A 25,649-nucleotide genomic window follows, 5' to 3' on the forward strand; every position below is an offset into this window, starting at 1 on the left:
TTGCATTTGAACAGAATGGAGAAAGAGATCACATCTCCAGAGACATTGGAGAGCGAATCACCAGAAAACTCCTTAATCAGGAGGGATGAATAACAGAAAGGAGGATTGTTTGATTATGAAGCGCTCACAGTGAATCAATAACAGCACCATCAATAATTCATACTGAACAACGTAGCCATCGCTGATGAGGCAGGACGTGCCCTTAAGGAAAGGTTAAAGTGGAGTGCTCTAGAAAATGGTAAAGGTGAAGAGTTTAGAGTAGCAGCCTCGCTGTGCTTAGATCAGATTACCGTGAGGCCAGAGGGTGTGTGTGTGTGTGTGTGTGAGTGTATCCTGCAGACAGACACCAGCAAGTTAAAACGTTAAAAGAATGAAGAAGGCATCAATGAGTTCAGTAGTTTATTCCAAAATAAATCTTGTTAGGTTTATTGGCTACATCTACAGTGGTGACTGTCGTGTGTTCAGTGCTTTTGTTTAACATACACATCAGTAAAAAGGCAAGTTAAGGCACTTTTAAACAAAGAAATGATGTAACATTTCACAACATTCAGGTCGGGGTTTGTGTGTTATGTAAGGCAGAGTCATTCAAATGCTTTAGAGGTTTTAAGACTAACGCAACAATTTGTGACATGAACGTTTATAATCAGTACAAACAGGAGTTACTGTCTGCAATGCAGCAGAAGCAGGTCAACACAGCAGCTCAGGTAAAGAAGGCAACACTGCTCCATTTTTTTCTTCTCTTTTCTGTTTCAGATTCCAGCGCGGGAGTAGTCGAGATTAGGCACAGTCTTCACCTGGGTTAATACGGTAGTTTCTAGTGTAAAAAGTCCTTTCCCAACTTCCACTCATTCATCAGTCCTTTACATGTGCTCTGGGTGGTTCTGCAAACACTGGATGAACTCTGTGACGGGGTGACCGTTGAAGCAGATCTGGTAAACAGCGGTGAAAAGAGGGAACCTGGAGAGAAAGAAGGATGACAGCAGTTATTTAAGGAAGAGTTTGACATGTTGGGAAATGCACTTATTCACCTTTGCTGACAGTCAGATGGGACAAATGCTGTTTGCTCTTGTGTCTGTAAGCTACATTATAAAGCTGCAGCCAACAGCTTGTTGGATTTGCTTATCTTAACATATTGGGGAAACAGCTAGCCTGTCGCTTTTGTCTAAAGGGAACACAATCCACCTACGAGTCCCTCCAAAAGGTCACATCTTGACTAATGATATCACATTTGTTTATTCCAAAGTGTGAAAGCGACATGTTCCTGTTTTATCACGACCTCCTGAGGACTTTACTGGCAGCCTCACAGTGATGACGAGACAACAGGAAGTCAGACACGTGGTCCAAGTTTCAAGTAATTCTTTTCTTTGGCATGTCAAGTCTTTATTTCTCTTCAGCCTAAAAATATATCCTCTCTCTATATCCTTTATTCTCTGTCAAGTCACGTTGGAAGTTCCCAAAACAGCGGCTGGATTCGACTCAAGTTCAAGTCACGGTGACTCGACATAATCCAGCACATCTGAAGAAACCCTATGTGTTGCTTTTGCGCTCATGTTTCTGTATGGATTAAAAAAAAAAAAAAAAACTTCATCAAACTAAGAAAGAAATGCAATAGCGAGTTTCTTATAAGTAAACATGAGTCAAACTTACTTGTCCACCATCTTTTTCTGTGTCAGGATCTGGTGCACCTCAGATGCAGTTGCTGGACCTTGGAGCTTCTGACCATTCAGCAGCTCATTCTCTAACTGCTCAATAGTCTAAACAGAGGGAGACATTCGGTGACGTTTGGATGTCTGATTTCACATTATCGTGGTTTTCATTAAAAAAGGGAATAACACAGATGAACAAAGAGAAGCCAAAAAGGAGACCAAATCTTTTTTTCCCCGTACTTTGCCTGTTTTGGCGAAAGCCTCCCCAATCTTGCGGTTGCGTCCACCGTAGCAGGTCGTGATGAGGTCAGCGATGCCGCAGCTCTCCAGGAAGGTGGCGGGGGACACGGGGCAGTTTGTGCAGAAGAACCTGGCGAAGGCGATCATCTCCATCAGGCCGAGACGAATCACTGCTGCCTTGGTGTTGTCGCCGAATCCCAGGCCATCACAGAAACCTGCTCCCACTGCTACAATGTTCTGCAGCAACGATAACGTTGAGGTTGAGAATAATGTTTGGGTTTTATTGCACCTTAAAGACATTTCAGGTGTTTCAAGTTTATGTGACATTGACATTTTTGCTGTCGCTCAGATGAGAGCATCTGCTTGATGAAGGTGAAAATCCGACCTTGAGCGCCCCGCAGATCTCCACCACATCAGACTCTTCTACCACGGTCACGCGGAAGTTGGTGGTCTGCATCAGCTCCTTCAGTATCGGCCCGCAGGTCTTGTCTTTGCAGCCTGCGTCCACAAAATAACAAATACATCTTCATCAGTTCCGCTGCTTGCTAGTTTACAGCCAGTGTACTGTTAAGTAATCAGCTGGATCGGGGCAAATAAATACTCAGGCGAGAAACACAAATAAACAATCCCATGGTCAAACATGTCAGACTAAGGTGAGCTAAGTCAGGCAGAAAGCCTCACTGACGAGGGAACATTTTCACGTTTTATTTACATTGCGCCTTCCTTCCTCACTCTCTGACTCTCTCCTGGAAGTGAAAAGGAACAGGCAACCAAATAAAAAGTGCTGTTACCTTGAATAAACTTCCTCTGGGTTTAACTCTACAAAAATGTCATTCTAAAAATGTTACATATCGCATCTTTAAACTCCCTCATACCGATTGTTGTCTCGCAGAACTTCTCATCAGCGACCTCATTGGCGATGTTTGCTCCCATGAGCACTGTCATGGTGATGCCCAGTTTCGCTCTGATGACCTCTGAGATCAGCTTCAGACCCTCCGGACCCGCGTCGACACCCTGGAGAGCACCCACAAAACATTGACCACATAAAAAACTCTACGCGTCATCACAGGCATACTTCCCATTCTTAATCCCACTTGAAATCTACTGCAAAAGAAATCACCTTTTATTGTATTATGGTACTAGAGCTTGAATTTGGAGATAAATAAAGCTGAAGATATAGTATATGAAATGTCACCTTGATGAGAGACATTCCAACAGCATCCTTCTTGATGTGGTCTTTAATGGTGTCGCACACTCTCACGATGAACTGGTGAGGGACCACGAAGATCAGGATGTCGGCTCCCTTCACAGACTCAGCCAAGTCCGGAACAGCCAACTGATGAAGAAAGAGGGAAAACATGGTGAGTCATCGAGTCACAGGGCGACATCAACACAGAGTGCGACTTCTTACGAGGCTTCAGAGGCTGTTTTGATCCTCACCACATTGGGGGGCAGCTTGTGACCGGGCAAATATTTCACATTTTCATGGTCTGTGTTGATAATTTCTGTGAGCTTACGGCCGTTCACCGTCTCTTCAAACACCCACATGTTCACTGTGGTGTCGAACTTGTCATACTTGGCTGCGTTGGCACCCACAATCTTGGCAATGGCAGAGCCCCTGTGGAGACAGAGACGGGCAATCATCACGTCGGTGTCTGTGATGTGTTAATACTTCAGTGAATCTCATACCGAGCAGTGATGTAGGAGGAGGAAGAGATAGAAAAGTTGTCATCTGTCTAGTTTTGAGTGAGACACGTTGATTCCCTGATACTAATAATGTATTTATTTGCGTATTTTCACATTAGAAAATGCATCAACTGTAAGTGACATTAAAGAGATCGTACACTGACCAAAGATAAGATGTTCCTTTAGTGATAAGTAGCAGCACAAGAGTAAGTCTAAAAAAATAGAGACAATAATAAGCAGATATTGGGAAGAATAAAATAACAGCTTAAATAGAAAAATATATATATATATAAACCCATTAGAATATCAGCATTTTCGCAGTATATACAGTATTTATTAATAGACAGTAAAGCAGCTACAAGGGACTTTGATTTTGAGTATATTGCTGCTGCTGGGCTCTGTCAGACTGAGCCTGGGTGAACAATAATGTCCCAGTTTATTCCCTAATTCTGCTGCAGTTTTGACCATGACCACAAATCATAACATCAAAAATCAAATTTTCTAAAGTCCTATGATACATTTCAGAACTCACCTCCAAACCCCCGACTGGGGAAAAAGTAAACAAACTCTCTTCCGGTCTGTGTGACGTAAATCATGGCGTCTGAGTTTGACACAGTGACAGACATTCAGAGTAGCTATATAGAAACAGCTGATGGTCTTGGTTGCTTATGTAGGTCACACAGGGGCAGCAGCATTAAACTGAAGCTGTTTCATCTCCTCAGTCTCCCTCACACAGCTGTCGAACTGACCTGTGACTCTCCGACCACAATTAGTCTGGATGGTAGTGAAGACATTTGGAGTCACGTGACTCACAGAGAGTTTCGGATGCTCTCACAGACAAGAATATCACTACAGGATGTACCTGAGAAAACCATTGTTTAGACATATGGAGGGTCTGACTGACATACTGTAACATATCAACACTACATGAACTAAAAGCTATAAGAAAACCCATTTGAAGATCATATATCAATATCAGTCAACTGGCATTTATTAGCACACAACTATAGACTTTTGTCCTGTGTTGCCTGGATTTGACTTTACAAAGTTATGATTGGCAGTACATAACATATCATTATACATATCATTATAATGTTTGACTATATTTATTTATTTATTTATCATATATATTTATTTATGTATATCTTACATTTTGGATATCTTTTATGGTGATATTCATTAGTGTTGACTTCTCCTGGTTTTAAAGTAATTTTCTAAACTTACCAGACTGCTCTACATGTTTTAATACTTGCCTTAATCCACTGTCATTATATCCACATCACTGATGACTTTTTCTAAAACATCTCACTGTGTTGATATTTTTAGAAAGCACCAATAATCATCCCAATAATACTGTCACTTCATCAGTAGACATATTTGATCACAAAATATTGCAATACCTGATTTTGGTGCCCAGTCCTAACATTTGAGAGGTGCTTTTGAGGAGATCTATCGCGATGAGGGTTGCAGCAATTTTCAGTTGGCAAGGTAAGCCGCGGTGCGAGGTTGATAATTATCATATGGGGTACTTTTGCTTGTATACATTATTAAATCAACTGTGGAAGAGTATTTCAAGTCATAGAAAGTTTCAGGTCTGTTTCGACATAATATAGTGTTTGTTCCACCTTCTGATAAGATTCTGTTCAGGGTTACTGTCACTGATAATAACTTTTACAATATTTGTGTAACACGTAGGGTGACCAGACATCCTGAAAAATGTGAGACAGTCCTGATCTACAAGCAGTCGATTAATGCTGTTATTAATATTAATATTTGTCATTATAAGGCCATATTGTCCAGCTTTATAAAAACACACACACATATATATATATGTATATATATATATATATATATACATATATATATATATATATATATAAATGATGATGAATTGTTAAAGCATAGCATGTAAATGCACCACAACGAATTAGTCCTGGGCGATACAGCCTTAAAATAATATCACAATATTTTAAAGCTGTATTGCGATACATGATATATATCTTGATATTTTGAAATCGCACTTCATGAAAGCTCAGTTAGGCGGACTTTACTGACCAAAAACCTAGAATATCGATAGTGTGACAATATTATAAGGATAAAAACTGGTACTCTCACAAAACATTAAATCAACAAGATGAATTAGATTAATCAATCTGTAATGGGTCCAGTAAGTTGAGAACATTTCATGACTTTACTGTAATACAGCTTTTAAAACCTTGAAAAGACAATCCTACTACTATTAATAATAATAATAATAATATAAAACACCATGAGGGGCCAATCTGCTACATAATGAGTACTTTTAATTTACTTCAGTTACATGTTGCTGATAATAAGTTCTTTTTTCTTAATGCAGGACCTGACATGTATTTGAGTCTCTACTTTGTTGTGCTGCTACTCAGCAGTCAGTTCAGGCCGACTTCTTCCACCTCTGACTGATCTAAATGTCATGCTGGCTGAGGGACATCAACACCACATGAAGGCTGATTCAGCACAAACACTACTGCATGATAAAAGTCAGAAGCTGCTTCTTTAATCCTAAAAGGTCATCGTATACTCAGACAGTGTCAGTAACAGCCAGGATATTAACTTTATGACTTATTCATGTGCTGTCTACAATGACTAAAGCTGCCTTCTGGCATCAAAGTTTGCCAAATTCTGGACAGCTTTTCACAAAACTACCTCAACTGAAGTGTGTGAAATCTGATCCAGAGAACAAAATACAGATCTGTTGACTGTAAACTCACAACTGTGCAGCACAGACAGACCAAACCATTCACACATCACCATGAAGACATCCAGAGGTGCATTAGAGTTAGTGCAAAGACCACAGAAACCCTCCACTCACCAGTTACCAGAGCCAATCACACAGATTTTCTTCGGCGCTGCCATGATGTGTTTGACCTCCCTGGCTGAGCTGCTGCTGCCGGTGTGAAGACAGACTGAAGCCTGCTCAGAAGGTATTTATACCGGACAGGCAGCTGAGGCTCAGACACGCCCTCTGCTGCTGGTTGGTTCGCTCTGTCCAGTTCAGGGACAAACTCTCTCTTCTTCTTCTTCCTCTCTCTCTCTCTCTCTCTCTCTCTCTCTCACACACACACACACACACACACAGAAGCAACAAGTGTGTGATTACGGTGATGTAATTAATACTTTGATTTCTTCTCCTGTTGAGTCTCTGAGGATAAAGTATTATGAAATTTAAGCAAACCAGGACACATTAACAGTAAAACTAGGAAATGTTGTCACTGCCTTCTGGTAATTATTAAGTTGACACAGTCTCATGATGGTAAATAATTAGAGATATTTGTCCCTCAAACACAAATATGAACTAAAGCTCAAATCATCAGTAGATTTACACAAATAAATCCCAATCTTTTGGAAAATGCTATATACATATATCTGTATCAAGAGCTGTCTATTTCTCTTTGTTTAGAGGTCTGCGGAAAAGTTGCATAGTGCACCTTTGAAGGAATAAAATATAACTTCCTGGAGAAAGTTTGCTGATTGTTGAGATTCAGCCAGGTCAACAAATAACGACCAGCTCATGATGGTGTCCGATATGTACTGCCAACCCTACACTACAGTAGTTCTAGATCTGTGGATACTCAAGTATCGTTACCAATAAATAAACTTCTCAAGCAGCTACAACAGTAAATTGTGGCTCTCCCACTGATGCATAAGTGTAAACAAATTTAATTATACAAAACAATCTTTCAGTCACAGGGGTCATTGTCCTGCAGGAAGTGCTTTTATACATGTTGCTGGTAACAGTTTTGTACTAATTACTTGGATACTTACTTTTATATGAAATGACATATATTTACATCGCTTTACTGGTACTTTAACTTAAATGATCTGAGTTCTTTTTCCCACATCAGTTTCTTAATGCAGTTTCTTAGTTTTAGCCCAATCCTAATCCATACAATGTTAAAGCAGATTTTCAGGTGAAACAAAAATCACCGGCAGACACAAACTCTCACAAGCAGGTACATTTTACATATCCTTTATTATAACATAATAAGAACATACAGAAAAATAGGTTTGGTCCATGAAAAAGTCTGCAGATTCAAATAATACTAAATTCCCCCCCCGTGTCGTGATTTACACTCCAGAGGTCCCCCTGTTAGTTTCAAACCGTGTTCCCACCCAAACCCACATTAGTGTATTCTTGGAATTTGTTAATGAAATGCACACACGCTAAAAGGTTTCAGCCAGGACACGCATCTTCACCTTCAACAGGGAAACAACCATTAAACTCAACATGTCTTCAGCCAGGGCACGAAGAAGCTACGACTCTTTAAATCTGCTCAGCCGCACGTGTGACTGAGCTAGTTCAAGTGTTTATGGCTTCTCTGCACATCATTAAAATACACAAAACTAAAAGCAGGAGATTTAACTGTTCCCAGCTCGCAGGTGACATGGACGCGATGTACATTTTGTCCTGCAGAGCAAGAGGTTCGTCAAATGTGAGAGCTAAACCACGGTGCTCTGACAACGAAGGCCGATTAATAATATAAATACTGGTTCAACTATCTGAGCATAGACAAAGAGTTAAGAAAAACATCTGTCAGGATAAGAGATACAATTTTACTTCACATCCATCTTCAGTTTTTTTTCTGCTCAGTATTTACAAAACTATATAGACTAGAGGTACTCATACTAGCTACTTCCTTGATAATCTGTACTAGCTAACAAGACAAGTACTTATATAATACACATTTTCAAAACAAGGATCATTGATAATAACAAAAAAAGGGAAAAGAACTTCATACTTAATGCCACCGTTAACAAAAGATGTATATTCTGCCTTGATTTAGCTTTTAAAATGTCTTTTGTGGCACGAAGTGTCAAAACAAACTGAGGAGAAGTTAAGACAAAGTGATGCATCAACTGCCAATGTGCAACAAAAATAGTATGATTGATTACAAACACAATCACAATCAATATCAAACTGAATGGGGAAGCATCTGGAGGCTGGGTTGGGAGATTAAAGTGTAAATTTACTTTCTGAATAAGGGGAACAAAGACCTGTGGAAGAATTGACACATTCCAGCTGATTTAAGATATTTTTAGATTTGGGGACAAATTTCATTAAAAGTCGCCCAGTACAATCTGCTCTCTGCTATTCATCTGTGTACAATCTGTACTTTTGTATGGGCGTAATGTATAAAAATGAGAGGAATGCTTGCAGGTAAGGCTTTAACATGCTTGAGAAAACACACTGAGCTCTGAGAGCTCCGGTGTGAGGAGAAATCATATATTTTTTTTTTAAAAAAAGTGGAAGTAGCGACAAAACTGCAGTAATTGTTGACCTGCAGGGTGATCATAAAAAAAAAAAAAACAACAAAACAAAAAAACAAAACATGACATCCTATATAACGGTAAAGCCATCTAGTATCTATGTCTCTCTAAGTTTGTCAGAAAATTCTGTGAGGAATTCACTTTGAACATCCCACACACGCGCACACACATTAGTCGTCTCAGACAGCACACCGCGTCGCCTTATTTGCCGCCTGGGGACAAATTTCTTTAGGTGTTTCTGATGCCGAGCGCCTGCTCCAGCTCCTGTCGCCTCTGCTGGACCTGAAAGACATTTTTTTGTTTTTACACAGAACAGATTTAATCACCAGAAGAGAGACACCGTCTCCAGTTTCTGAAATGTCAGGATTTTCTGCTTTTCTTTGGTGGTTTGTGAGAGAAATTTAATATACTTGGGTGTTGGATGGCTGGTCAGACAAAATGAGCAATTATTTGTGTAGCTTAGCCTAGCCTCTGGAAATAATGGGCAATTATCACCGTTTCATAGTCAAAAACCACCCAAACAAACAAAATGATAGATCAATGAACAAAAGCCAGATGTTACTGTTATTTTATTTGTAGTTTGAATGGAGTAAAATAGTCGAGATAATCAATAGCATCATCAAAAAAAAAGAGAATATAAACAGGAGATGGAATATGTCGAGGAAAAACTGATTACCTTGGAGTAGAAGTAGCGACAGACAGCCTCCTGAGCCCACGGCTGGTAGTAAAACTCTGCTCTTCGCTCTTCCTCTGGGTTTCCTACCACATCTGTCATTGTCTGTGAACAGAGAAACAATTAGACAAAACTCAACTTGTCCAACAGTGGAGAAATTACGAGAATCCTGTGAGAATACATGTATCAAAGGTCCTGAATTAAACACTGGCTGCAGCTATGACAAAACATATTGTCAGTATATTTCTGTGAATCAGGTTAACTTGGCTGTTGCTGTATAAGCAGCCAGCGCTCTTTGGACCAAATTCATTCAATTTCACAGGGTTTCGGTTGAACAAACACTGCAGGTGGCTGACAGCTGGTCAGCAGTCAGACATGTTATTAAATGCTTCACGCTGTATTTGGACTCTGACCTGCCTGTGTTACACCTGAGTGAGCAGCATGAACCTTGTGCGTTCAGAGAGCGTGATGTCCATGTACTCATGTAATGAAGTCCTCACCTCCTTCAACTGAACCTTGAGCTGAAAGCCAAGGCACTGTGTCAAAGCAAGGACTAAATATTGCCTCAAATATAGCCTCAAACATGACCTCGAGGAATTTTCTTATACCGGAGGGAATGTTTGCATGTTTTTTCTGACTAAACTGATTCTTGACATTTTATATCCAAATTGTCCAAGTAGCTGCCAGCAGGTTTGAAGAGAGTTTCCTCCTGAGACACTCTAATTGTTTATCATCTACTGGTGATGATTTTTGCCTCACCTTATTCTGCTCCTGGCTGTGTTTTCTACAGTCCTTAATGTCTTTCTGAACCCCTACAGAGTCTGCTTGTAGTTGCTGCCAAGTCACATTTATTTAAATAACCCAAATCACAAATCTGCCTCCCAAGGTTTTACAAATCTGCAAAGCACATGACATCATCTATCCAAAGAGCATTGATTCAAGTAACATAAAACTGATATTCATTTCTGTTACCAATACATTTTTCTATTTGAACTACTGAACATTTATATTAAATGTCACAAAGCTTCTTTTCATAATGACTGACACCACAACTTCTTTTTGCATGGTACACTGACAATTTGACAACAATTCTTTCCATTAACAAGTAGGAGCAACATGGTATCTGTGGTGCTACTCAACCACAGATAAAAGGTGCTTTTAAGATTGAGTGGGAGGTCATGACGGTCGGACTTACCTTGAGGTCTCTGCACTGGGACTGCAGCCAGTCGTTGATAAAGCCCTGAGGATCTCTGGCAAAACTCAACATGAACTCCCTCTGGGTCTTCAGCTGGTTGATGGTCTCAATGGTTTCATGGATCTAAGAAGAAGAATTAAAAGAAAGGAGTTGTCAATTTAATGTAATTGAAATAGTATCATTGACACAGAAAAGGTGAAAAAAGACCAGATGATCCAAAACCATTTTAACCAGGGCGCCACTTCAGAGGGATTTTTCATGGCACCCTGAGATGTGTGATCACAGCTTGAGCTCTGTTTACAGGGATAAATCTTCCCATTTCGGCTATGTACCAAAAAAAACAAAACAAAAAAACTTGCATTACGACAGCCTATCGTGGGCAGTTGTTTAAAAAGTCTGTGCCGAAGAATAACTGCATATATCTAACAGGGTTTCAGTCTGGTGGGGATTTTGATGTTCATTGCTTATTTCCTGTTGTGAGACATTTGAAAATATATTATCAAAATCTGGTGAATTTGAATGTCAGGTCTTTATATAATCTTTTTAAAATGATGCCATATCCCTAAAACTGTCAGACAAAAACATGGAAATAATCTAAGAGCACTGTTTAAAAAAACAACATATCCAGTGCCGTGGACAGTTTTTGTTATATGCAGATCCTTGTTTTGTTTGTCTCATGTGATTGCACGTTGTCAAGTGGCTTCACACTGTTCCACCTGTATGGTAACACACCAGGAAACTTAGTAACCAACAATGGTAGAAAAGATGAAGTAAACATGAATATAAAAAAAGATTCAGGCTTCAAAGTTTTCAAAGGAAATCATCTTGGAAAATGTTTCCAGGAAGAACAAAATGCATTCAACACATTTTGTTAGACCTCAAGGATACAACCCTGTGTTTTGATTTTAAAAAAAAAAAAAAAAGTTGACAAAACTTGGGTTTCTTCATCCGGCAGCTGAAGGGGAACCCTTTGAGGCGGCAACTTTGGGAGGTGCGAAATACGACTAAATATAATGTCGTCACGGACAGCTGACTGACTGGGTGCTTCACTAAACTACTGACAGATTTTCAGTATTTACTACAGCGTTTATGACAAACTTGTCATCCACATTAACAGTCAGGATAAAATAATATCAATAATATAATTAAAAAAACAGTAGCTCAGTGACAAGGAAAGACCCAAAGGTGTAATGTAGGCTGCTTTATGAATTAGGATTCATGACAAGTCCTAAACTGGCCTACCAACAAAAATGTGATATACTTTTCTATGGTTGCATTGCCTGAAAAACATCTCATGATAGAGCGATGCTGAGGTTCATTATATCTGGGGGTAAATGAGTCAGTTATTGGTGGATGTGGGTTAAACACAGATACTGTTAAACAGGAATGGTTTCATAAGAATATCCGTCTCTAGAGCGTCATTAAAAAGATAAAAGGAAGACAAAGACTGATAACAGGCCGGCAGGAACTGGGTGTATGTCTGCATACTCAAAATAAAGCAAAAAAATGAATGGCGCCTTTAGACTGTAAACAAGCTCTCTGCATTTATACTGTTCACTGTCTCAGAACAAAGACTACACAGTGGGATGTCTTTTAGGGGAATGGCTCTGCGCTTTATCAATGTGATTACACTCATCCTAGCCAAGGTAATAGCTGCTGCCAGGAGGTCAAGAAGACCTGACCGACCTCAAACCTGCTTAGAAAGCAGTAAGTAATTCACAGACAACACTTCTGGAGATCAGATGTGTGAGAAATTGCCCTCAGCGGGCTCTCAAAAAGACATGGTGGCTCAATGCAAAATCTGCCCATTTACATTACATTTAAATGTGCTCTTAAAATGACCTTTATACAGCTGCTGGAAGGTGTCACAACGAATCAAGTGCTTTAAACTAGCTGAACCAAAAACATGCACTCCTTCTCTTTGTGTGACATTTGTTGGAGTGCAGGTTGCTCGACAGTTGGGATTGAATAGATCAAACCCCCACAAACAAGCTCAGAAACACTGCAGGAAACAGGAAAAACAATCACACGGGAGGGATGCAACTGCCTCAAACTCAACGGGACAAAAAAGTAGAAAAGAAAAACAGCTGGTGGCTGTTCAGCCTTGGTCTGTACCTTATTGTCCAGTCCTGCAATTTCCTGCTGACTGGCTGTTGAGAGCAGGAAGGAGTTCATCTGGGTCTTCAGTGTGTCATCCACCTCCACGTCAATGTCATAGCAGGCAGTCTTCTTTTGGTCGTTAGGGTCCACACTATAAAACAATACTGTATGTTTACATGTAGTAGTAGGTGGATACATTAGCTGCAGGTGATTAAAGTGATTAAAAAACGTTTTACTGGATCATAAAAACACAACTTTCAATCTCAGAGACTGTTCTTATGGAGGGGACCTCATGCTGCACATGTTAATGAGGTTACCTGATCACATGGTTGATGATGATGGGCTCCGGAGGCATCAGAAGTGCATGCAGGCGCTGCGGGATCTCAGAGAACTTCATTCGCTGAGTCTCAAAGATCTGCAAAATGAAACCAATAAATATTATCTGGACATGTGGCCAAACTTCAACTTAAACATTGACTGTGAGGAGACCTTTTTGGACATGTCACATGTCATGGTAGGATCAAGGCTGTAGGCATTAACTCAGCTAATCGTCTTCCTGCACACAGGATCGGTGGCTCGGTGTCAAGTTAGAGAGGGCGGAAAGAAAAAAAATCCTGCAGGCACTGGTATAGCTTTTGACCGAAAGCTTATTTTGCTTTGACTGGGAATTGAAAATAGTAACATTATTGATATGTCAGATTTATCCATCTCCATTTCCTGGGAAGGTCTATATACACGAGAGTAGTGCATTGAATTTCTTCTGGCCCATTTACTGTTTTGAAGGTCAAACAAGCGTTAACATATTGTAAATAAATTACTTATTCATTAATCCCTAGCAGGTTAACTTGGTTGCAGTAAACCATTTGCCATGAAAATCACGTTTATGCTCCGTGGCTCAGCCTTCAATGAGTCTTATTTGATGTATTTAATGTTTATTTTAATAAAAATCTAATCTACTCATACAAGAGTGCAACAGCACTGGTTGTTTAAATGTCTCTTTTCTATCTTTTCCACATTCCAAACAATTGTTGAAGTTACAAGAAAGATAATCTGTAAATTAATTTAACCAGTTCTACTTTGGTTTTACTTTCTTTAACAACTGTATGTTTATCTTGGCACAGAAGAAGAGAAATGCTCTGGGAAACCCGTCAGTGACCCAGAAAGAGTGAGAGTCTCCATACAAGGACAGAGGGAAGAGTAGAGAGACTGTTAATCATCGAGAGCAGAAGTGAACCAGAACAACTACGTGACTGTTGATCTGTCCAGCTTCATGCAGGAGCTACAGTTTGTTTTCATCTGTTGTTTTAAGAATAGCTAGGCCTTTATATTTTGATGTATTTTAAAGCGACAATATGTTTCTTTAAAATTCAATGTACATTTAATAATGTGCGTTGCATCTACTCACCTGCTGCAGATATTTGTCACAGTTGATGAACTCGCGCTCATGAGGGTCTTGGAGTTTGTGGGTCTTGACGTACTGCCACAGGGCCTGAATGATGACAGGTCTGGTCTGGGTGTGGATACCAAGCATACGAGCAAGCCGGGGGTCCAGCTTGAACTGAGGGGGCTGGATTGAATCAAGAGGGATCTGTCATTAGCTTTGGCTGTCCCTGTTATGCACCTAAAATGTCAGAGAGGCACACTAAACCCCCGAGCATTTACCTGGTAGTCCAGCATGAGCAGGACGGTGCAGCGAACACCCACATCACCGGGCCTCTTCACCTGGAAACCATCCGTTTCCTGGGTGGTGGCAGTCCTGTGCCACTAAAATGAGACGAGGGACATTTTAATTACAAATGTCTAATGATAAAGATCTAATGATAAATCTTCAAACACAGTTTAAATTGTTTGTGTTGTGCTGTAGCAGCAAACTCCCAATTCCAAGCATTAAATCACAATTTAAGTAAAATCTAAATATAAAGTTTTTGCCTCATTGTAAAATTGGTCTAATAGCATTATTGTGCTCAATTCAAAGCATGAAGAAAACAAAAAAGAGGCAGTAAACACACTACACAAAAACATAAAAAAACCTTAATAAATCCTTTATTACAGCTGGAAGGATACTGTGATTAAGCTGGATTAGTTGGAACTTTGTTGACTGCTCATTCCCATCTTTTCTTTGAAGCGTCTGGGATGGTTTAATGTACGCAAAAGTGAGAATTTTTGCTTTTCTTTGGGTTTTGGGGAGTTGGTAGGTTTAAAAAAAAAGATTAATACTGATAAACATTCAGATACATAAAATAAACGATCTTACCTCCACAAGGTGATTATCTGGACCGTACAGGTCTTTGTCCAACTCGATCACCAGAGACTTGAAGAAAGAAGAGAACTTCCGCTTCTGTTTGGTGGCTTCATACTTGGACACGGCCGTCTGTAAAACAAATGTTACGGTTTTGAGAAATATGAAGGAAGGCAATTTTGTTAAAGGTATTTGTCTAAAATTTTATTATAATAAACTGTTGAGCCATACTGTCTGCACAGAAAACAGTCATATTTTAGATCATTTCACCAGCATATTTAAATAGTGAAGCTTACATCTTCCAGCAGACGCCCCTCGACACGCAGCTCCCATGATGCAACTGTGCCTTCTCCATCCTCAGCATCTGGCTTTGCCGGGTTGAAGGTGTTTGATATGAAGATCCGCAGTTTTCTCTTTTGCTGGAAACAATCAGTCAAAAGAAACTTTGAATTGAATTGTTCACACAACAAGTACTTGATATCTGAGCTGATAATCAGTGTGGGTCGAAAACCATCAGTTTCATAAACAAACCGCTCTATAAAATCTCACGATTCAAGTTCATTTGATAAAGTCAATTTAGATAGCGATCGCTCTGCTGTCACAGTGGGTTGCCACATCCAAGATTACATCAATGTATTGGTTTAGTGACTGCTGACACTTGAAGGACTTTTGACAAATAAAATATCAGCCCGGTACTCAGTGTCCCTTCAATAAATTATCTTGTCCACTGCCACATAAAAACTGTTGTAAAAATGATTTTCTATGAAAATAAAAACAAAGCAGTGTAAGTATCTTTCTTTAAAAATCCCTGAGTTGAAACCTGCTTCAACAGAAGAATTACAAAAACCATAACAAGGCTTTATCAAAGACTTATTTTTTAACTTTGTCTTACAGGGCACATGGAGGCTCCTGGGATTCTTATTGTCTTTGGAATTAATTTCATATCTGAACTGGATTGATATCAATCAACATACCTTAATGGGCCTCTTGAGGGCCTCCTGAATGTCCAGCCTCTTGCGCATGATGGTCTGGTCCAGCTTCCTCTCAAAAGCCAGCAGATCCATGTAAGCCTGAGACTCTGGGACCAGTTCCCTGATCTGGGATACAATGAAAGACACTGGTGACTACTGGAGCAACATCCACTGAGAACAGGGGAACCATTTTCAATTTTATTTTGATTTATGACCAGTGTACTGCAACCTCAGTCTGCTGGGTCTAAACTGCCCCCTTGTCAGGGCTCTGCTCCAGGATTTGCAGGTACATTGACTTTAGTAAATTTTGGCTGACTTCTCAAACTGCAGTTCCTCCTGTTACATGCAGCCTGAAGATGAACACGCTCAATTATGTAGCCGTGTAGCCCCATGACATGGAGGTTTCAGAGAGCAGTCATTGCATTGAATAATCAAAAATAATAAAATTTCAGTACAAGTTAAAAAAAACGACCTCCAGGAAAACATTAATAATGCTCAAATTATCTACCAAACGATCACAACAACTCATTGAGCTGATGTTTGAGAGAGGTACAAAGAGCCAACATTTACAAAAACAAAGAGGTTTTTTGTGGTCCATTTTGTCAGATTTTTAAACTGAAAATATGAAGTACGTTATCTTGCATCCTTTTCAGTCAGTGCACTCATTTCTAACACTTTCAAAAGATTCCTTTAAGGACCAACTTTCCTTTATTTGGAGCCACCTGAATAACAACGGACAAGCAAATGTAATCTCACCAGCACAATTAAGGCCAGAATTAATGGATTTTCATTGCCTACTGTTTGATTAATACTCACCCGCTGAGGTAGAATTTTATCAGCCATCTTCTTCTTCTTTGTGCTGTAAGAACAAATTATAAAAGCTAAGATAAGTCTGCGTGCGAGTCAGAGCGGAGTAACACCCCATTTACATGATAACAAAAATTCAGTACCGGAGCTAAAGAGCTAGTGGTATCAGAATCATGCCTAAGAAGCCAATGTTGCATTTCTTGCACATGATTTGTATTTTCTCTTCCTGTTTTTACACTGGATGATAAGGCTGTTCAATAGTCGTCTTTAAAATGGCAAGTGAAGGACCATGATTATTCATTTTATTTGGTTCATAAAATGTAAGAAAGATGAAAACTCTGATGAGCAGTATGCAAAAGTCTAGGATTATAAATTTAGATAGCTTGCTTTGACAAAACTCCAGGCCAAGGTAAAAGATTTGGTGCGAACAATGAAATAAAATTAAAATAAGCAGCAAATCCTCACACACTGCAGAAGCTTGAACCACAAAATGTTTGGCATTTTTGCACAAAAAAAGATGTGTCTTTTTGTGTGTGTTTCTTGATTTAAAACATTTAATGAAGTTAAGCTTCAGTCTACATCGATCAAGTAACAGTTAAGTAACATTACTGGCATTTCCTTTAAAATTATATAATATATAAATATATAATAAAATTGTTTTCAAGGGCAACAGAAGCATGTCTCTTTTAAATCTACAACAGGAAAGACTTGCTTGCAAAAGGAAATATTGTTTTAGGTGGCTGTGATCAAACTTTCAGCAGGAGTGGGTGGGAGCAGGACAGCATGTCTAACAGAGTGGATGGTGGTTAAAAATAAACATTTTAGTTCTTCGTAGGCCTCTGTTACAGATGATTTTTAATACAACAAACATATAACAGGGTTTTTGCAGGTACAAAAGTAAAGTCAAAGTACAAAAAAGTAAGGAAAAGTGCGGTCCCAGAATTACTTTAAAAAATAACCAACTTTTCACATCCAAATCTGTTGCCAAAATGTTTAGCAGTGGTGTTCAAAATCCAAAGCATCTCTGCTTTCAACGTCAGAGTTGAGCTGAAGATGGTTTGAATGCCGCTTGAATGTAAGACGGCAGAGGCAGCGCAGCATCGGGTCGAGCAGAACTGGATGAACAAGGACTGGTAACTGGTACAAAAGTGTGTGATGGCATGACTTCGCTGGAGACTTTTAAAAGCTAACTGGTGTTTTTCTGAATTTGTGTGTGACACTAGTGCTTTCACACCAAGTGTGCCCATGTTGAGGGTCATCGTGCAGAGTGTACATTGCGCTTCAAATTCATAATTCGGTACGGCTTTTAACCAACTGTATTATGGTTGTTCTGCCAACACTTGTTAAAATGACACTTTCCCACAGTTGTAGCAGATTCTGCTGTCGAAGTCTTTCCAGAACTGGCGGTGTGGTGATAAATTCCACACGCGAAACGCCACTTACGCTCCTGGTTACCTCAGAAAGAAGTACAACACACGGAACTAACTGTGAATCTCAACAACACATTTCCCAAAAACAAAACAAAAACAAAAAGGTGACGACGGAAGCGGTGAATGAACATATTTATATATTTATATTTATAACATATTTAAGACCTAACTAAATGCAATTTAAGACCTATATGCAAAATACGGATGTATTTAAGACTTTTCAAGGCCTAAAATAGAGATTGTCAATTTTAGCAGAAACCCCCCCCAAAAAAATCAAGTTTAGCTCTTAAGACTGCTCGCCTGTTTGAAGTGAGGGGGGAGGACTTACTGCTGGTTGCGGTTCGCCTGCTGCACCTGTTGAATCTGTTGGGGGGCGGGCCTCTTGCGAGACGGGTCCATCACACCAGGCATCACAGGGCGAGACACTGGGCTGTTTCCATATCCTGGAGGGCCCATGGCTGGCCCCTGTGGGTTCATGCGGCTTGAAGGAGGCATGCCTGGTCTCTGCACGAAGAATATAGGAAAAACGTTTTTTCTTCTCATCTCATGACGTTACTCTAGATTTCACAAATCACAGACCTCAAGTCTGGAGTGTACAGATATTTGAGCACCTGCATTGAGATTCTGCTGATGTCAGACAGGATTCAGTGGTTATTACTGTATTTTAATTTGCAGGTTTACTCACACATCAGGAGTAGGGTGTGTGTACCGACATACCATTCGCACTTTATGTAAGCTTGACAAGCTTAAGACTAATGTTCTCATCTCACCCATTCCTAGTTTAGTTTTAGCAGTTGTGTTAAAAATGAATCAGTAAAATGTAAAGATATTGTGATAATTTCAGTCATCCGTCAAACAAAAATGCCAAAAATTGAAGGAATCTTGGAATGACATCTGTCTACACCATCATCAAATAAGATAATTGTGGCTGCAAATCAGCAAATAAAAAAAATTAACAATGTTATTTATATAAACTAAGTTGCTCTATATGGGCTGCACAATATGGTTATGATGATGTGTCTTCTGTTGGGTTCTGCCTCAAACAAGGGTTAACATCTCTGCAACACCACAGTTTTACATTAATCTTCTGTTTTGTGACACGTTTTACCTTAAACAAAAAATTGCATCTTCTGCATTTTGGACTTTGCACATGGCCAGATTACACTTGGATGTTATTTTGATTAACAGTGCAGCTCTAGCTCTGCATCTAAAATGCTAAAAGCACAAAGCCCACAACCCCCCACTGCAGTAAAGCAATCAGTGTTTCCAAGGTCGTATGGATATGTATAATTCAAGATCTGAAAGAGCTTTTGAGGACAGAAGCGGATCAAGCGGATAGTCTGTATGAATACTGCCGAATGCAAAGATTGCGTTTGCTCAAAAACATAAAACTAAATGGATATCACACAGATCAGCACATCAACGTCAATATGGCACCAAAACATTAGCAGCAGCACTCCTGATGTAAATGAGTAATTCTCAACTAAACTCATTTGACATTTTCTTAGCACGAGAATAACAAAAAGCTCGCAATCAGCAGCTATTAAGAGTTCTGTACAGTTTGCAGGAAACAAACCCCAGATGCAAATTGTTGCTTTTTGAAGACAAGGAAGCGACAATTTGCATCTCGGCTCCTTCAAACAGGTCAATAATGAACAACCCCCACTTCCAACTCACCAAGCCGTGCGCTAAGAATTCAAACAGGCGACTTCTCGTATCTAACTGCATGGGTGCGGGTGAGAACAACAGATAAATGACAGATCAATGATCGCAGCTTTCCCTCCAGCAGTCAGTCCAACAAATGACAGATTGAGGCAAAGCTCACTCTCTGCTCAGCCAATGGTGGAGGGTGGAAGGGAGGAAGAGTGACAGGCGTTGACTTTTAACAATACTATGAATACACTCTGCCTTTTCCACACAGCGCAGTGTGGGCAGTAAGGGACCGCATGCTGATCATTAAGTGGCTCTTTAAGCTATACATCAGTACAACCTTGGTTTACCTGAGAACAACAGGAGTTCTGCAGTATTCAGAGAATGAAGACTCTGACTGTGTAGTGAAAGGCTGCCTGTGTGCGTGAAAGCAGTCAAGGACGCTGGAGGAAAAAAGCGGCAGCATCTTTTCACTGAACTGTGCTTCAGGTTGCCTGTAGCTAAGCAGCAGTCACTACAGCAGCTGTGGAACAGTGAAAAAAATGCTTTCTATCGAGATACAATATACAAAAAGGTACAGATGATCCAGTTCAAAGACAGAAACTCTGAACTGAAGATGAGTATAAGCACAATTACAATCTGCTGATATCTATTTAGAAACCTATAATATGACTTCATCGAAGTAGCAGCATGTTTGAGAGGATCACAACATGAGGATAAACAAAGAATATATTTGTGTTTTAAACTAAGAGCTGAAACAATTCGTTGATTGACATAAATAGAAAAACTACAGAGTTTGTATGTTTTGTTCTAGAGGTAAGCATCGCTGCCACAGAGCATATTTCATTCAACGAAGAGCAAGGAGTGGCACTGAAGCCGTTTCTTGGTAGAAACCATGGTAGCGCTCAGCTCTGCAGACTTATGTAAAAGTTCTGATTACAGGCTGACTCTGTAGGTGGTAGCACTCTCCTACTTGTTGAACTGATTGGCTGAAGTTAGCATTTGATAGACAGATGGTTCGCTGAATCACTCAATCAGTATGTTTCTGAATGTACTTGCCCTTTTCCAAACTGATTCTAGCCACACCTTTACAGACTGAGCTGTGTAACAAACCATCTGGCACGTAACATTAGATAAGTTTTATTTTTCTTTTTAAAAAGAATATGTTGCCTTGCGCAGTAGGCTGGAGGGATGAGCATTAGTCACTATTTTCTGGTTTTTTATAAGCCACATTACTGAGAAAACAGACAGCAGACTGATTGATTGACTGATAGATAATAGAATGGTTGGTTTCATTCAAAATTTCATAACTATATAAGTGTTGTTGTGATTAAACTTAACTGCAAGTGAAGTGGGACAGTGTGCAGGATTTTTTTCTTCCATATAACCATATCAGTAAGGTGGCAAACCTTCCAGTAGAAACTACTGTAGTTTTAAATCATTCTTGTAATTGTTCACTGCCAGCTGGTCTGCTCCTTTTATCCTTTTTATCCTTATCCTTTTACCCAAAAAACAGATTGTGTATATATATTTATATTGTATAGTCATATTTTCTACTTTTTAAAATAGTTTATATTGTTAATTTGTTATATTTTCACTTATTAGTTATTTGATGCATGCACCAATATCACCACAACAAATTCCTCGTATGTGTAACATCGTACTTGGCAATAAAGCTTTTTCTGATTCTGATTAACCAACACTGCGCTGGTTGGCCTCATTCTTCATGACAAGGTTTTATCATAAATGAACGGAACATCGTGTTATACATAGTATTCATAGAATGAAAAAAGTATATATATATATATATATATATATATAAAAAATATAAAAAATAAAATATATAAAATTCACAAACAACCACAAAAGTTTAAACTCTGGATATAATTGAACTCTCGATTTGTGTCACCACTCTGTGCAAAGTTTGGCAAACCGAGCCCACTAACCAAACGCTGCAGAGCTACAAACTGTATGTTTTATCTGAATTGCGGGTTTGAAGATAGATCGTATGATGTGCCACACAGATTGTAAAGCACTCTGAGGAAATGTTTGCTCACAGCTTGAGATTTAACAGATACCTCTGAACCTGTAGACAGACGAGACTCCAAATGTTTGTAGGTTGATGTGCCTCAACAGTGAGTAGGGGTTGACCGTCTGGGCTTTTACAGGGCAGATATCGATTATTAGAAATCGAAGAGGCTGAAAACCGATATTTGGGAACAATATTCATTTGAAGTAAAAAAAATAATTAAATAAAAAAACAACCGTTGTGTCAAAGTTTAAAGATCAATTTAAAGTATAATTTTCACATACTTTACTGGAGCATTTCCATTTTCTGCTACTTTATTCTTAATATCTACTACATTTATTTGATACTCTTAGTTACTAGTTACTTTGGAGATTCAGATTATTCAGTGTTTGCAGGCGATTAATTGTGATGTGTTACCAATCAGATAATGCTTCTGACGGGACATTGTGTGAGCAGATGCTACATCAGAGCCAAAGTAGCACAGTTATTTTTATCAGTATCTGCCAGAAAAATCACTGATATGATGATTACCCAGGGCTGATATTTAGTGCACCCCTAAAAGAGAGAGGTTGTTCTAGAAATACAGTTTTAAACTAACAACTTAACAGACAACAACACTATATTCTTACATTTCTGTTAAACTGGTAATATTTTGGATTATTTTATCAAATGAGGATCATGTTAACAAAGCTACAAAAAACAATCTTTTATGGAGCTCCTAGCAGCTCAGACGTGCATTTACAGCCCATGACTTGTACAGAAGTGCTAAAAACTCTGAGGAGTAAACATCTTGGTTCACTTATTTTGCTGTGTGATACCTTTAAACCAGTTGAGAGTTAAGTTTACTAAATGCAGGGACTGATGATGTCTCTGCAGACATCAGCTAACATACATACACGCGTATACTTGTAAACAAAAAGGGCAAAGTTTGGTCTTTCTTTTAGCCTCTCCTGTGATTTTTATTCGCAGAGAAACAAACTGTACGTTAGCTTCGTGCAGCCTGTTCATTCATCAGTGGACGAGGCATGGGAGGAATGCTTCTTCTGATAAGCTAACTTTTGAATCCGGCGAAAACTTCTGAACTTTACAATGTTCGACGATCAGCCGCGAAGTCTTTGAGTTTATTACTTCACTTACAACACGGACAAAGCCATCTAAACGCTGTTTTTAAGAAGCGAACTGAGAGAAAACTAGCGACGTTAGCAGGCTAAGCTAATTGGCTACCGTGACAAACTAGCTAACCTTAACGTTAGCGGGCGGGAGGGTTAGCAAATTCAAACAACAAACAAACTCGGATAGTCGCTCGAAGTGGCCGCTTTACTCGTTTCGGACGGGTACGCACTTTTCGGCGGGGCTGCCAGCTACTACGAGCCGTGGCCCGCACCGATGCCGGAGGTTCACATTAGCCGCCAGTGACAAAGCAGCGGTAAGAGGCTTTGTTCTAGCGGACTGGCTAACGCGTCAGCAGCAAAGATGGAGTGATATCTCACCGGGTACCCAGGCCCGGGCATCGGGGAGCGATACATGTGGTTCTGCGCGGCCGACGACGGTCCCATCCTTCCAGAAGGAGTCCCGGGGCCCATGCCTGGTCCCGCGCCCGGCACCGGCGGTCCAGGTCCCATTGCTCCGCCACCACCTCCCGTCGGAGCAGTCTGAAACCCCCCTCTGGCCGCCATCTCCTCTCTGAATGTCGCCGCCGGTGGAGGCACGAAGCAGCTACCGCGAGAGCGAGAACGTAGTTTTGGGTGGTGTGTTGATGGTCCCCCAGCGGCCCCTGCTGTTCATCAGTGGTACTGCAGGAGGGGAAAATGTGTGATTAAAGGATAAGTCCACCAATAAATGTAAATTCATCATCTAGGCTTCATAGTCCATTAAACATTTCTGGACTTTTCACAGCACAATAGCATGCCAGCACTCTCCCAAAAACAGCTGAAGTAGATGAGGACTTGTTTTAATATATGAAACATATATAACTAAAAGAAAACATGAAATGGCTGAATTAAGCTTGTCTGAAGTAATCTAAGTCTCCAGAAGCTTCAAGATCCCAAACTGAGTTGAAAAGATGTTTTTTATACCCTTGTAACCCTGTTGAAACCAGGTAAACTATATGGAGCCATTTTATATCTTCATTCGGTTGTTTGTTTGTTTTAAAACAAGTCTCCAGCTCCTCCAGTTGTTTAGGAAAATGCTATAATGCTGGTTTGCTGTGAAGCTCCAGACCAGAACAGTTTGGTGGACTATAAAAAGTGAATAATAGATAATGACGTGACTGAATTTTCAAATTTGGGTGAACCCATCTTTAAGATGATTGAGTTACTGGTCCTGGATAATTGGACGTCAATAGAAGAAGAGTGCAAAAATAACCAGCACAAGGCTGAGTAACATTGTTCTGAAGTATATAATCAGTTGCATAATCGACTGGATTTAAAATGAGTGATTAAAAAGAGTAATTTAATGAGAAAGTAACAAATGTAATCAGAGTCAACTTACATAATTTTGTATTTCTTCTTTATTGATATATAGTAGGCTTATGCGCACCGGTATATCTACAATATATCTTGTGTTTTTACTCACACTAATGTAGACAGAAATAGCTCAAATTACTACAAAAATCTAGGTCAAACGTAACATTGACCTAGATTGTATAACATATTTAAGATCTTATTGTAATTACTACAAACACATTTCCACTTATTTTCAACAAACAAAAGCAAACAGGTCACAAAATCAAATATGGAAAGATAACGACAATGTTTGGCAAGTAATGACACATTCCTGAAAAAGGAAACTGCAATCACTAAATGCTGGGACAGCTCAGCCCTTATTATTAATTTTGTTTCTCCAATTCTGATGCAAAATAACTTGATACATTTAAGAATGACAGCTGGAGAGTTTGTTAATAGGTCTACAGTGCAACTACTACATGACTTGTATGGTTAAAATCTGCTTCAGTAACATCAAAAATAAAAAGTCAGAGTCACTGTCTGGGTTCGTGAGAGGAGCGCCAAGTAGGTTTACCTCCATTTTGTTTGTAATATCACTCAGCAGAAATGTCTGCAAACTGTATTAAAACCAAACCAAACGGCATCTGGAGCTCTCACACAAAGGCGTAGAAGAAATATGCACTGCATACTGGATCATTGTGGGGTATAATGCAATCAAAGTGCTTTTGTAAATTAATTTTACCTCGTACAATAAAAAAAAAATCAAAAAAAAAAAAAAAATCATGGGACCCAAAACAGAATAACAATGAGGGTAAAACATCACAGTAACTTTCTTTTATTTAATCGTGAGAGGTGCTAAACAAAGACACAGCCGAAACACTTTCCTCTGAACACTCTTGAGCTTTCATTTTATTTTCGGTCTCCTAATGGCTCTGCTTGAAGTCAAACTCTTGCTCTGAGTCAGCACAAAAATCACAGCCATCTTATTTTGGGATATTTAATCAAATCAAAACAAAACAGTTCTTTAGCCACAATAGGGGGTTCATGAATTAGTCAATCAGTTCAAGCCTGGATTGATGAGCTGATCCGGATCCCATCCGTGGCACCTCCGTACTGAACAGAAACAGCTTCACATGACCTCCTTTGAATGCATATCATCATTATAATGTTTGATCTGGAGAGAGATACATTCAGGGCTGTTGAACCTCTGAAGGGTTTTTTTTGAATAAATAAGT

The 25,649-nt window shown here is 39.5% G+C and overlaps 2 protein-coding genes across 2 annotated transcripts; both read right to left on the reverse strand.

Moving 5' to 3' along the window:
• Positions 1 to 385: 385 nt before the first annotated feature.
• LOC119020406 (glycerol-3-phosphate dehydrogenase [NAD(+)], cytoplasmic-like) lies at positions 386 to 6,577 on the reverse strand. Its single transcript, XM_037099685.1, has 8 exons — positions 6,421 to 6,577; positions 3,327 to 3,504; positions 3,082 to 3,222; positions 2,762 to 2,900; positions 2,272 to 2,384; positions 1,887 to 2,123; positions 1,648 to 1,754; positions 386 to 957 (listed from the first exon to the last, which is right to left on the reverse strand). The coding sequence occupies exons 1-8, from the start codon at positions 6,462 to 6,464 to the stop codon at positions 861 to 863; spliced, it is 1,056 nt and encodes a 351-aa protein (XP_036955580.1). The 5' UTR covers positions 6,465 to 6,577; the 3' UTR covers positions 386 to 860.
• Positions 6,578 to 7,562: 985 nt separating this feature from the next.
• smarcd1 (SWI/SNF related, matrix associated, actin dependent regulator of chromatin, subfamily d, member 1) lies at positions 7,563 to 23,704 on the reverse strand. Its single transcript, XM_037101906.1, has 13 exons — positions 23,461 to 23,704; positions 18,620 to 18,795; positions 16,871 to 16,913; positions 16,058 to 16,180; positions 15,380 to 15,502; positions 15,099 to 15,215; positions 14,507 to 14,608; positions 14,250 to 14,411; positions 13,162 to 13,259; positions 12,860 to 12,995; positions 10,745 to 10,867; positions 9,553 to 9,654; positions 7,563 to 9,158 (listed from the first exon to the last, which is right to left on the reverse strand). Exons 1-13 carry the CDS (start codon positions 23,644 to 23,646, stop codon positions 9,105 to 9,107), a joined length of 1,545 nt encoding a protein of 514 aa, XP_036957801.1. The 5' UTR covers positions 23,647 to 23,704; the 3' UTR covers positions 7,563 to 9,104.
• Positions 23,705 to 25,649: the final 1,945 nt, after the last annotated feature.

Source organism: Acanthopagrus latus, chromosome 6 (genome assembly GCF_904848185.1).
Source record: "Acanthopagrus latus isolate v.2019 chromosome 6, fAcaLat1.1, whole genome shotgun sequence".
NCBI classification, from domain to species: Eukaryota; Metazoa; Chordata; class Actinopteri; order Spariformes; family Sparidae; genus Acanthopagrus; species Acanthopagrus latus.

Excerpts from the sequence above, each read along its gene's own strand:
- smarcd1 (XM_037101906.1), bottom strand. The coding sequence starts at position 23,646 with ATGGCGGCCAGAGGGGGGTTTCAGACTGCTCCGACGGGAGGTGGTGGC. Across the intron at positions 14,412-14,506 it reads TGCTCATGCTGGACTACCAG|CCCCCTCAGTTCAAGCTGGA; the intron begins GTAAATGCTCGG and ends GATTCAATCCAG. Across the intron at positions 9,655-10,744 it reads CCCAGTGCAGAGACCTCAAG|ACAATGACAGATGTGGTAGG; the intron begins GTAAGTCCGACC and ends CTCTGTTCACAG.
- LOC119020406 (XM_037099685.1), bottom strand. The coding sequence starts at position 6,464 with ATGGCAGCGCCGAAGAAAATCTGTGTGATTGGCTCTGGTAACTG. Across the intron at positions 3,505-6,420 it reads GTGATTGGCTCTGGTAACTG|GGGCTCTGCCATTGCCAAGA; the intron begins GTGAGTGGAGGG and ends CTGTCTCCACAG. Across the intron at positions 2,124-2,271 it reads AGATCTGCGGGGCGCTCAAG|AACATTGTAGCAGTGGGAGC; the intron begins GTCGGATTTTCA and ends TCGTTGCTGCAG.